Source organism: Chlamydotis macqueenii, chromosome 26 (assembly GCF_036417535.1).
Source record: "Chlamydotis macqueenii isolate bChlMac1 chromosome 26, bChlMac1.mat, whole genome shotgun sequence".
Taxonomy (NCBI): domain Eukaryota; kingdom Metazoa; phylum Chordata; class Aves; order Otidiformes; family Otididae; genus Chlamydotis; species Chlamydotis macqueenii.
In genome coordinates, this window is record NC_141581.1 from 6,278,019 (window position 1) to 6,290,979 (window position 12,961).

The following is a 12,961-nucleotide window of genomic DNA, read 5'->3' on the forward strand; positions in this document are numbered from 1 at the left end:
GCACGAGCGCTGCTCAGGCTGGGTGGCGTCGCGGTAGCGGGCTGCAGGAATGAGTGATGCATGGAACCGTATTGCCTTTTATAGCATCGTGAGGGACTTGTGAGGATTTAATGCAGTCTGCAGCCCAGAAAGCACGGCTAGCAGTTTTTTAAACTACTTTAGCCTGATTCCTTTTCTTTTTCATTTTTTCTAAAGCTTTCCCCTTTTGCTGTTTCTGTTTTCCCTTCCCACATACATGCGTGTGCCCAGTCCGCTCACCTCCCCGGGTTCCTGCATCTCCGACTCCTGCCTGCCCCGCGCTTCTCCTTGGAGACAGTTTGTGTTTCCCCATTCTCTTACTCCCCCCACAAAATACACTTTTTTTTTTTTTTTTTTTTTCCCCCCTTTGGACCCTAGCTGCACTGAAGCCAGCTTGGCCACCTCTTGTCCTACAGTATTTCCGTTGGCTCCAGACAAACACTGCGTCTGCCACGCCACCCCGACGGGAGAGCTGCACTGCGTGCCGTGCTCTCGCGCTCGGGCGGCGGCGTGCCCGTGGTGCGTGTCAGTCCGGCGGGTCTCCATCTGCCGAATTTCCGCGGTGGGAGGGCGGACTGCTTTATCACCACGCTGAACAGCAGAAGAGAGCGTGTGTATCGACACAGCAGAGCAAAAAAATGCGAGTAAACTGTTTTCTGTTCTGCAGACCTCTTCTACACGTATACCGGGCACCGTTATTCCTCCTCCCTTGGTCCGCGGAGGGCAGCAGGCTTCTTCAAAGTTAGGAACTCAGCAAAACACGCAGATAGTAATGCCGCCTCTCGTCAGAGGAGCGCAGGTGAGTGTTCAGCTTGTGCTGGAGCCACTCTGGTTTTCCTCAGTGCATCTGAACTGTTCTCTTAGTTTGCCTTCGTTACGAAGGTTCATTTACAGACTTCCACCTTCACCTGCTTTTTAGGAGAGCAGAAGCAAAGGAAATGAAACACAATCCATCGTTCTTCCATTTTTTTCCCCTCATTATTCTTTCTGTCATATCAATTTCACCTTTTCAAGTGCTGAAACTCCCCCTCCCCATTGTGTCTGTCTTGCGATTGAGTAAGAGCTGCTGAAATGAGAGCGTTGACTGGAAGTCTGAAAGTGCTGCTCTGCAGGGTCTTTGTCACCCGTAACAGAAAATAGTGGTGTCACTGAAGGAGCAGGAAAGCAATATTCGATTGGATATGGTCTTTTAAAATTATGACTTCTGTGGGATACAGGATAAAACCACTTCCTTGTTAAATGAGGATTAGTTTTGTAGCGAAAGATCTGCTTTTGTCTGTTGCATGGCCAGTGTTAAGAGGAGGTAGAGATTTGCTATTTCATTTTCTTCCTGTTCTGATTATGGAGAAAACTCATTCTGAGAAATAGCTTTCCTAATGCCTTCAGAATGAAACAGGCTTAACAACTATACGTTTTGAAAGAAGTTTGCTTCAGAAACCTACATTTTTTTTTTTGGCACAGCTGTTTTGGCTGTAGTGTGACAGCCTCACATTCGAGCATCTCTTTCACATTGCGTTCTACTTGTTTCATTTTGACAGAGGGAAAGGGAAAAACATCACATTTAGACCCGGATGTTAATTACCACGCTTTCTTTGCGTTCCCCGCCTTGCCTCATTCCCACTCTCTCGTGCCATCCCATTCGACTCCCACCACTCCCTTCCCGCTCCCTGATCCTCCCTGTCGTTCACGGCACCATTGCATCAGCCCATTTCTGTGTCTTCCCAGCAAATCCACAATATCCGACAGCACTCCAGCACGGGGCCGCCTCCGCTGCTGCTGGCGCCGCGGGCGTCGGTGCCCAGCGTCCAGATTCAGGGGCAGCGCATCATCCAGCAGGGTCTGATCCGCGTCGCCAATGTCCCCAACACCAGCCTGCTCGTCAACATCCCGCAGGTGAGTCCCAGAGGTGCTGCGTGCCAAACGCAACGTTCATCTCGGAGGAACGGCTGTAATTAATGATAGTTGGGCCGCTGTGTCTAATTGGCGTGGCCTGCTGGCACCTCGCTGGTGTGGTTGCTGAGGACTGCTCCTCGTTCTTCCCACGCGGTCTCTTCCTCTGTTCGCGCTCGCCTCCTGTGCGTAGGGATGAGGAAAAAACATTACAGGGTGTTGGGAAGAAATAGGAATTGCACTGAACTGAACTTTGTGCTTCGTTTCATGTTTGGTGTTTCAATATGGAGCTGTCCAATAGAATATTTCAATTATTTATTTTTTCTCTCTTCCTTAAGAAGTGTAAGTGACTGTTTTGGTAAAGGGCTGAGAATTGGTTAGCGCTCCTTGTTGAAACACCGAGATACTGAAGCAGCCACTTAACATCTAATGCTGATACTGCCATACAAGTGATGTCGATAAAGGAAACGATTTAAAGTCAGTGCTTTGACAAAATCGTAAGGAAAATAACTCCTTTTTGTTATTTTTTTCTCTAGAATTTCTAAAACAGCCTTATAAAAATGATCAGTAAAGTGAAGTTCTTTAGAAAAAGTATCGGTGTGTTAGATGACAGGTGATATTGGTAACAGGAGGTATGGTCTGACAGTAAACGCGTATTTGTGATCTGTTCGCTCGCATGCAAAACCAAGACTTAAAGCAGGTGGTTCCATCCCGCCCCGAGCAGCCCCGCACCATGTCGGAGCCGGCGCTGCTCACCTGCCTCTTGTCCCCTCGCTGGAGAGGAGCATGTGTCTCCAGAGCGCCAGACCGCCTGGCAGCCTCACTGAGCTGTGTCGTGTTTCCTCGCAGGCGTCACCGACTTCAATCAAAGGTACCACCGTGACGTCTGCTCAGGCTAACGCTACTACGACCAGCGCCGCTTCCATCGTCAACTCCAACGACTCGCCAGCCAGCCGGCAAGCCGCCGCCAAGCTCGCCTTGCGGAAGCAGCTAGAGAAGACGCTGCTGGAGATCCCTCCTCCCAAGCCACCTGCACCAGAGATGAACTTCTTGCCAAGTGCAGCGAATAATGAATTTATTTACTTAGTCGGGTTGGAAGAAGTTGTGCAGAATTTGCTGGAAACCCAAGGTGAGATAGCGTTACGAGTGCTCCTCAAAGGCAAGGAGAGAACCTTTCCCATCTGGACTTGATCTCAGTAGCAGGCAGCAAGGAGTTTCAGGCTTCGCAGGATTAAATTCTCGTACTCTGTCAAATCTAGGATTCACTTCATTTAATAATTTTCGAAGTGTTCTATTTAAAATTAAAAAAAAATCTTTAAAAGTCTAAAAAAGAAGGTTACTGTTTCTCATTGGCTAGACACTGATTGTAAAGGTTTTTCTGAAATGCATCCAGCTCTCCCCAGAGCTGTTGACTTCTGTCCCTTGTTTGTCCATCACTACGGAATTCTCCAACCAGTATCTAAGGAAGCATCTGCTGGATACCTACACACACGCTCCAGAAGTAAAGAGTTTAAAGGTTTGGTAATGCAAAAGGCTTCACACTCAGGAGACTTAAGGGTGGAGAGTTTGCTTTGGGTTTGTTTTTTATGTTGGAATATTCTTGAGATGTCTCAATTACTGTTCACTCAGAGAAGCCACAGCTGAGCTGTTTGTGTTCTCCAGGTAAAGCTGCGGTCGCTGTATCATCTCGCGAGCCCTACATGTGTGCCCAGTGTAAGACTGACTTCACCTGCCGTTGGAGGGAGGAGAAGAACGGAACCATCATGTGTGAAACCTGCATGACATCCAACCAGAAAAAGGCCTTGAAAGCTGAGCACACTAACCGGCTGAAGGCGGCCTTCGTCAAAGCTCTGCAGCAGGAGCAGGAGATCGAGCAGAGGATACTGCAGCAGACCGCGTCTCCTGTCCAGAGCAAGCCAGACCCCATCGCGCAGCACCACTCGCTCAAGCAGGTAGGGCTCGTCCACCAGAAGCCAGATCTTGCTGGTGATGGGCATTGCGCGGCTCCGAGCACAGGCGCTGGGCTGCAGGCGTGGAGCTGATGCATGAACTTCCTTTATTGAAGCTCCACGGTGTGTGTGCACGAGTGTAAGCTTAAAACCAGTGGTTAAAGTGCTTTTTGTCACGTGGGGACCTGATAATCTAATTTAGATCTGAGGCAGAGCTTCATCAGGGCTGTTGTATCTGAGACAGAAGACTGCTACGCCTGTCCTACCGCTTGTTCTCTCGGCAGGCTTCCAGCCAGATATCTCGAGGCCCGGGAGCCCCGCGAGGAGTGTTGCATGCGTTTAGCCAGTCACCCAAGTTGCAGAATGCATCGTCTGCAGCAGCACTTGGGAGCAGGCCAGGTAAGCACGCTGAGAGACCTGTCAGCAAGGGCAGCGCTGCCGCCTGGAAGAAGACTCCCATCAATACAGGTAGATTTTTCTCTAAAGTTTGTTTTCTTTGTACTTATTAAGCTGCACTCTGTCCAACAATCATAGTTCTTTGGGTAAGGACGCTTTCTCTTTGACGCTTCCTGCACGAAAGCCTGGTGGCACCGAGGCTTTGCTCTTCGTGGAGGTCTTAGCACTTGCTTTTGGTGGGGTTGGGGTGGTGCTGCCAGACAAAACTTCTGCTTCGCACCTTTATAAACAGCTGTAATGTCAGACTGATCGCTGCTGAGTCCATGCGTACGGCCAGTACCGCGCTGTGGGAGTTGGACGTTCGTTTCTGGGAGTTTAACTCAGCTGTTGCGTTTTGACTGGTATTTTCTCTTTGCCGGAAGCAACCTGCAGTAAATGGATGGTTTTGCTGGAGGTGAGGCTACAGCGCGCGCTCACAGCCTTCCTCAGAATGTGCAGGAACTAAAGCTGTTGCTTTGAACAAATGGAAATTTTAAATTCTAATCTAATCTTTTTATATATATAAAAGGATCTGACTTGAGAAGTCATTTGTTTTCTTAAATAATTAGGATCTCCAGGAAGGAAGCGCTGTAGCAGCTAGCTCTTTCGTGATCCACTTTCTTGCCCAGTATTGAATGGACTTCTTTTTTTTTTTTTTTTTTTTTTTTTTTTTTTTAATTATTTCTTGACAGCTTAATTTATCATTTAAAATGTAATTTCATTGCAGAGAGCTCTAGCCTGCTCAAATATTCATTTATGGTACAAAATCTTGCTCCTGTTTTTTCAGGTTGTTTTAGAAGCTTTCATATTCTGAAGGTGCCTGACCTTCGTGGCCGGTAGCGCCCCATCCTTAGATGGTCCGTGCCTAGACCATCTGTTTTCACGTGGGGGAAATGCGAGCGGTGTGTTTTTGCCACTGTTGTCTCATGTTTGTATCGTGCTGTGACGCTCCTCTCTCCTCTTTTCTGTCTCGTCAGGTGGGGCTTTACCTTTTGTTAACCCTAGTTTAGCTGTGCACAAGTCGAGTTCAGCAGTAGACCGCCAGCGCGAATATCTCCTGGATATGATTCCCCCGCGGTCCATCCCACAGTCTGCCACGTGGAAATAATGCAGAGGAATGCCCCAGAGGAAGACTCTTCCTGTTTCTGCCATCCTTTTTGTACCACAGTGCAGTGGAACCTGCTTTAATCCCAGCTGGATATGCCCCAGGCTTTATAGGATGCAAGAAGACCACTCCTCATCCCATCAAGTGCTGCTGTCCCTGCTACGAGAAAACGACACCGCGTGGGCGAGCAAGACCGAAGCTCGTTTGGTTCTCAGATTCTGGTGACTGACTGATGATGAAGGCTGTCAGGGAAGGGGAAGAATTTTTTTTTTTTTTGGCTTTCTGTATTTAGTTTGGATTTCTTTGTCACCAGCACAAAAGGAGGACGAAACGACTCTCTGCCCTCGGTGTCTTTATTGGTAACTACCCGTTCTCCAGGAACATGCTGCTCGCTCGCGATCAAGCACGGATGTCAGCTCAAGGAGAGAGGAACTTCAACCCGGTCTTGCCGATGCATTTAGTGAGCCGAGTTCATGTTTGCTTTTCTTCCCTGCCCCTCCTCCAGCCTGGAAGGCAGTCTACAGATTATAATGTTTCCGAATCTTCTGATGATGAGCTAATGATAAATAAGTGCAGACTCAAATTCCAGTTGAGTATGGGGTTTTTTTTCGAAGGGACTGGCTGCCACCAAAACTTCTCTGGTAGGTGAGAACCGGTGCAGGAGTCTCTCACTTTCGTTGGATTCTGTTTTGAATAGACTTTGAACTGTTGGTAGTCTAAAATCTCATTTACTGAATAGACAGACACTTTTGTTCAGTCTTTCTAATTCAGCGAAGAGCAGTTGGGCCTTTCATATGTTCCCAGAGACTTAAAAGTGAAACTGTTTTGATTATTTTCTTCTTGGAGGGTTTCTTTTTGTTGTTGTTGTTTTTGAGCAATTTTACTCAAAAAAAAAAAAAAAAAAAAAAAGAAAAAGAAAAGAAAAAAAGAAAAAGAAAAGAAAAAAAGAAAAAGAAAAAGGAGGAAAAAAAATAAAATTCCAGCAATTCCAGAAGCTGCATGCAATCAGCAAGGGCGAGCGGAGAGAGCCGGGGAGCGGGAGGCCGCCATCAGGCCGCAGGCTCCTTCCTCTGCCCGTTCCCGGTCCGTGCTGGGGCGGCCGGGTGCCCGTGCGTGTTGGGGGCAGGATTGCCGACCTTCATCCCTCTGGAGCTCCGTTCTTCCGGGCGTACCGAGCACGCTCCTCTGTCCGTCACGTCAGCGTTCTGGGTTTGATAGAGCTTTAGGGAGCCCTGCTTTCAGGACAGGTTTCTACGTGGTTTTCATCTGTTCTGGGGATTCCAAAGTTAAATCCAAATCCATCAGGTCCAGAGTTTGGTTTGGTTTTGTTTTGTTTTGTTTTTTTCCTTCTCGTCATCTTCCCTGTGCTTCTCCCAAATTAAAGTTCGGTCCAAGTGGCAGAAATCCTTGCCTTACTCCTTGTGTCGCATATCAGTACTAGAAGTAGTGCTGATGATAATGATTTGCAGAATTATATCTATATATCTATATACTCTGTATAAAAGAGAAGGGGGGGGCTGCTGTTCAGTCGATGCTGAATCTATTTTCTTAGCAGTTGCTGTTGGACCTGACTTGGACCCGGTAACTGCCCCGGGCTGTCCCCCTCCGGAGCAGACTGCTGCCTCGTGAAAAAGAGAACTCGCTCGTTTTCGCCCCTCTTCTGCTGTGTGAACATGGCTGTTTAGACCCTTTGAGACCTGTTCGGTAGCGTAGAAAACCTAGTTTTGCAAAATGGTATTTGTTGCTGTATAAAGCCCTAGAATTTCAATTTGACTTTGGTTTTTGTTTGTTTTACCCATGTATGTGAAGAGCTAAATGGCGATGAGAGGAATTGGTTTGGGTTTTTAAATTTTTCTTTTCCTTCCAAGGTGTTTTGGACTGGGAGATGTGGAGAGAGAAATTGAGTGCATTTTATTTTTGCACTTTGAAATATTATGAAACAGTTTCAGTTACTTACCTGTGTGGAGTTTTTGGGGGTTCCTTTTTTTTTTTTTTTTTTTCTCCTGACAAATGCCTGCGTTATCTCATTGATGCAAATGTCTGGCACTGTTAAATCCCCTGGGAAGAGTGCATTTGTTTGAAAAGAACAAGCAAAACTTCTCAAACTAAAATTCAAATACCCTTTTGGGAAGCCTGGACAGCTTCACCATTTCTTTCTAGTGTTGGGGTGGCTTTGGCATCAGCTGACGCTGGAAAAGGGGGACTGGGAAGAGGGGCAGAAGTGTTAAATGTTAAATGCCAGGAGAATTGCTTCTCCCTTCGTAGCCAAAGCTGCGTGCGCAGCTGGGTGGTGTTGCGCTGGGCTGGGTGAGGTGCTGCGCCAGGCTTGCATCGTTGCTCATACCCTTGCTGTGGGATTCCCAGATCTCCTCCTCCCCGTCTGATGTCCCCTTTCTTCCAGAAAAAAAAAAAACCCAGAGCAGCACCAACCGGACAGGAAAGCTCAGTTAGAGGAACAGTCACGTAATGCGTTACGCCCTAAAGGTGAAGCCTTTGGGAACTGGGAGGGAGGGAGGGTTGGACGCTTTGAAGGACAAATCTTTGGTTTGTTTCCGCTGTGTTTGGGATTCCTGCCTCCGTAAGGGCTACCGGTCCTGCGCGGAGCCGACCGAAGGCCCCCACGTCGGCCCTCCCCTGGAGAAAAGACCATGGTCCTCCAGGCTCCCTCGGAACAAGAGACTGATGCGCTGCTCGCAGTCCGACCCGTGCGCCGGCGCCGTTTGGGCGGAGCGCCCGGCGCCGTGTCCCGTCTCCCCGACCCTCCGCCGCTTCGCCGCGACTGCTGCATGAGCTGTGTGACTGCTCAGATGCTGCTGGCTTCCCCCTCTCCTGGGGAGAGGGGCAGAGCAGCGGTGGTTCTTGCAAGCCATATAACCTTTCTTTGAGACGTTGCAACTACAAGATTTTATAATTCAGTAATAATGAAAACGACTATTGTACTTAGATTTTAGCAACTTGTGAAATAAACCCCGGATTTTCATTTGAAACCCGTGTTGCCGCTTGGGAGCTGTGTGGTTTGTTGTTTTTTTAATTTTATTTTTTTATAACCTAATTTATTATCTGTTTGATTTCTGAGCGTTGGCAGGAAGGCAAGCCGCTGCTCAGGAACGCGTCGAGTGGCCTGGTGGAACCTCTAGTTTTTATAGCACGGTCGGCTCAGGCAGTTTTTCCAGTTGGTGTTGAGAGGGACTTTGCTGATGTTTGTATTCCAGGGATTCCTGTAAACGGCATTCCAGCTGTAACAGTGGGGATGACTCTGGGTTAATCTTCCATTTGAGATAGTTTGGGGTTATTTGGTTTTTTTTTTTTTTTCTTGGGGCCTTTTTTCTAATTGTTTTAGGGAACTGTTCATTCACCTCTGAATTCTCAGACCTAGTTGTCCTTTTTTTTTTTTTTTTTTTTTTTCTTACTAAGGAAAAAAGATTACCAAAGTCCAGTTCAGAATGGAGAATGGGGAACTCGGGCTGCAGAAGTGAAGACGGCGGTGCAGGCTCAGGCAGGTCTCACCAGAAACCCTATTTGGCTCATTTGTCACTTTTTCCTTTTGGAAGGAGAGGGCACAGAAGGCATTTAAAAAAATAATAAATATATATATATATATGATGCAAAAAGACCTCAAGGAACTGCAGTAGTGTTTGTCTGCTCAAGGCAGAGTTACGCTGTATATTGCATTTAGTGAAATAACTTGCATTGTGCTTTTTTTAAAACAAGAAAAAAAAAAAAAGAATTTATAATCATCTAACAGAGGAGCGTAACGGTAACGTTACGTCAGGGCAGGGTATGGTTTTGTCACTTGTATTTATTGTGACTCTAAATCTTTGATAATAAAACAAGAATTTAAAAAAAAAAAATCCCACTGAACCCTGATAGTCGCAATGCAGGAGGATCTGGGCTCGGTATTGTACAGTGAATTGTGAGGGGTTTTAGCATTTGGATGACAATAAACAGATGGACGAACGCTTGCCTCTGCGTCTCATTTCGGGGGCGCGGGGTTTGACGCGCGGCTGGCTGTGCAGCCCTGGCGCGGTGGTGGGGACATGCGAGAGGAGGGCGTGCTCGGCTTCTTCCCTGAAATGGGTGCTGGGCAAAGGGGAGGGGGAGGAGAAGACCAAGCCCCTGTGGAATTTGGTGGATTGGAGTTAAAAGCCACGACGGGGTGAAGCGTCCAGGCAGAAACGGGACACAGGTGCCTCGACTCGACCTCTCAAGTGAAAGCCGGAGGAGCTGGGGCTGCTGCCTGCGCTGGACGGCTGTGGAACTGGGACTGTAACCCCAGTGCCCCCACAAATACTGGGGTGCGTTAGGAAGTCCGTAAATGCTCCAGGCTGGCTCAAGAAGCGGGAGGATTGCTGCCCTCTGGGAGGAGAAAGGGGAGAGTAGATCGCAGACTTGAACCAGAGCATTGCCAACGCGATTTTGGCCCCAATTCTGGATAAAAACAAAACGAGGGCATAGCTCCGCACGGAAGCACCGCAGGCGCACTGCGTAGCAGTCCCATCACGCCCGGGGCTGGGGTGCTGGTGGCTCCCCGAGCCGTGCACCTTGTCCATGGGCTCTCGGTGACAGCCCGTGCTCCGGAGTCGCTGCTCTGGGGGGAGATTTCCCGATGGAAATGCCGGATTCACCGAGGACAAGTGGCTTGTTCTGGGCGAAAGCAGGAAGAACTCGTTTTGGCGTCGTAAAGCCCGGGTTTGGGGCTGTACGCCCAGGCGGTGGAGGAGCGTCCTGCGTGGGGCAGAGCGGTGAGGAGGAGGAGGAGGTCACGGCGAGGGGCAGAGCCCCGTCCCGGCCAGGGGGGCGCAGCAGAGCGGGGTGCCCCCCAGCCCACCGCTCCTGGCCCCGCTGGACGCGGCTGAGTCTGCCTTGGACCAAACCCTCCTCCGTCTTCAAGGGTGGCTGAAATATTTGCCCCACGCCAGGGATGGGGGGATTTTTTTGAAGTCCTTTACAAGCTGCTTTTGACCTAAAATGGGGAAAAAATCTCAAAATTTCAGAATATGCACGTTCAGGAACCAGTTCAATTCCAGCGATGTCGTTTAATCACCGTGCCGGTGGAGGCTCTTGGCCTGGGAAGTCTTTTTATGCTGGGGTGCAAGTGCAAGCCATTAACGCTGGGCTGTTTTGGAACCAAACCCACCGCGCTGCTGTGGGTCTGCATGGTGGAAGACGGCAAGATCCGAACCTGGTGCGCTCAGAGGGCGGCCGGGCGTTTAGGGAGGTCCCGCACCCCGGGCTAGCACCATGCCAGTCACACAGGTAGTTCTGGTGTGCTAATTGTATGTGCTAATTTAGATCTTGCCAGCATCTGGTGGGTAAATCCTACTGTATTCCAGCCTGGAAATCAACGGAATGCTTGGCTGTTTAAATACTTTATTTGCTAGCAAAGATAAACTCCAAGTGACGAAGAGGGAGCCACTCTTTCCCACCCCCACAGCCACGGCACGTGTGAGGCCTATGGGGGAGCGATGTATAAAATATGTGAAATATTAAAAATCCCATCTTTGTGTCAGTCCCCCGCTCCCCTCTCAGGATTTTTGGGGCAATGGGGGAAAGCGGCCACGGGGAACAAACGGGATGGTCAGGGCCAGGGAGCGGGTGGGCAAGGGGGTGCTGGACCCCGCCAAGCCCCCTCCTCCAGGCGAACGGGGGAGATGCTGAGGGAGTGCCGAGCAAAACAAGCGTCTGGGCAAGGAACTGCGCTCCTAAGGATGAGGGTTACTTGTTGTAACGGCGATTGGTCAGGCAACCCGCGCTGTGAAGTGATGCCTTTTGATAAACACAGCAACTTCTTTCTTTTTTGCAGGAATAAAGCCTGACTTATTGGTCAGGCTTAAGAGCTCGGCACATCAGCCCTCGCCTGCTCTTCCCCGCGGCGCCGTCCGGCACAGGCAGGGCCTGCTCCTTGAAATCCGCTGCTGGAACGAGCGCCGGGTCTGAGCCGGCCGCTCTGCTCGTTACAGGTCCGTGAGATGGATGGATTGTGCGCTACGAAACCGGCTTCGCCCGCGCCCGGAGCAGCCGGATGGGGCGGTTCGATGGGATTTGGGGGGCTGTGAGTTGGCAGCCCCAGAGAAGGGTTAATCGGGGTTTATGTGTTCATGGAAACCTCATCAAACGTGTTCTTTCCCCTTGCGACGCAGAAATAATCCCGTTTATGCAACCCCCGGTCCCGGCTCGGCCCTGCATCCATCGCCTGAGCTCGGAGGGGGCCAGGGACTCCCCTCCGCAGGGGAGGCAGCGGAACACAAACCTGACGGGTTTGGCACCTTCTGGCGATTACCAGGTGGCATGAAACATCCCGGGATGCCTTTGCATGGAGCCAGTGGCCGAGCAGGGCTCCGGCCTCGGATTTCCCTCTGGATGGAGCTTCCCTCAGCCCTGAGCTCCCCGACTCCGGCCAGGAGCCCCAGACCCGGGAGGTCCCGGGGTCCTGCCAAGGCACCGGGCCTGGTCAGAGTTCAATGCAGAAATTTGGCTTCTGAGATGGAAGGGAGCTGGGGGCTTTTGGCTGCTCCAGGACGAGAATTTCTCTTTGTAAATGAGCTGACTGATCTCTCCTGCTTTTCTCCTCCCTCCAGCCTGGCTGGATCAGGGAACATGCGTAGGTGTCCTGCGAAAGTCACGTCGGCTTCATTAGGATAATTTGCCAGCAGAAAAATCCCTAGGTAAGTATTAAACACTCTGAACCCAGAAGCAAAACCCTCTCTGCTGGGAAATACGGCGGAATTTCTTCCTCTTCCCCTTCCCCTCACCCGGTCTCTAATTCACGCCCCAAATTGTAAGCCCCCATCCCCAGACGGGGCTCTGGGGATTTTTCCAGCCTTTCCCTGGTGCATGTGGTGAGGCCAGAGCATCTGCAGAGCTGGTCCAAGCCGTGCCCTCAGTGAATTCCTGCTTACATTATGTTCTCCCCCACCAAAAAAAACCCTGTGTGCTGCCTCTCCGTCCCCTCCACGCCTTCATTTCCCTGGCTTGTTTGCTCAGTGAGCTTAATCATGAGCCAGTGATGGATTTCTGTCTTCTCAGCTCCAGGAGAACAGAGGGAGCGGGAGGTTTCCATCAGCCCCGGCGTGCCGGGGAGCATCTGCCACAGGGGAGCCCACCGGGGAAGCACTGGGACAGGGAGGTAACGCCCGTGTTTCCTCCTCCTTGGGCGACGTCGGTGAGGATCGCGGGGCAACGTTGGGTTTAACTCCCATCGCTGCCAAAAGCAGAGCAGGAGGACAAGGCCCGGAGCCAGCGAGTGGCCACAGCGCGGCTGCTACTTCCCCGGCAAGGGTCTCGGCCCGCGCTCCTGCCAATCCGGTTGCACTGGAACCATTTGGTACCGGGGAAGCCGAGCAAGTTGATAGTCTTCTGTAATGGCTGAACAACCCATGGCAGAGGAAGACCCTTGGGTCTCTCCGGATGGGGCAAGGAGCTCGAGGCTTTCCCGCATTCGCCGGTGCATCCCGCCAGGACCGTGGCCATCCTTGGGCTCGTCCTTCCCGCCCCCCCCCAACCCCCCGGCAGGATTTGGGCCAGAAGGCAGCGATCCTTCCCCCCATCCCACAGCCCCGCTGGT

At 50.5% G+C, this 12,961-nt stretch overlaps 1 protein-coding gene across 7 annotated transcripts in view; it reads left to right on the forward strand.

Moving 5' to 3' along the window:
* GATAD2A (GATA zinc finger domain containing 2A) overlaps positions 1-7,170 on the forward strand; it is a 60,462-nt gene extending 53,292 nt beyond the window's left edge. For all 7 annotated transcript variants that reach the window (XM_086767160.1, XM_086767161.1, XM_086767157.1 and 4 more), the window contains 6 exons: positions 686-817; positions 1,744-1,911; positions 2,758-3,037; positions 3,571-3,860; positions 4,142-4,325; positions 5,270-7,170. In XM_086767160.1, the coding sequence (XP_086623286.1) occupies positions 686-817; positions 1,744-1,911; positions 2,758-3,037; positions 3,571-3,860; positions 4,142-4,325; positions 5,270-5,400 (1,185 nt within the window). In that variant the 3' untranslated portion in view covers positions 5,401-7,170. The remainder of the gene's footprint in view (positions 1-685; positions 818-1,743; positions 1,912-2,757; positions 3,038-3,570; positions 3,861-4,141; positions 4,326-5,269) is intronic.
* The last annotated feature ends 5,791 nt before the right edge of the window (positions 7,171-12,961 follow it).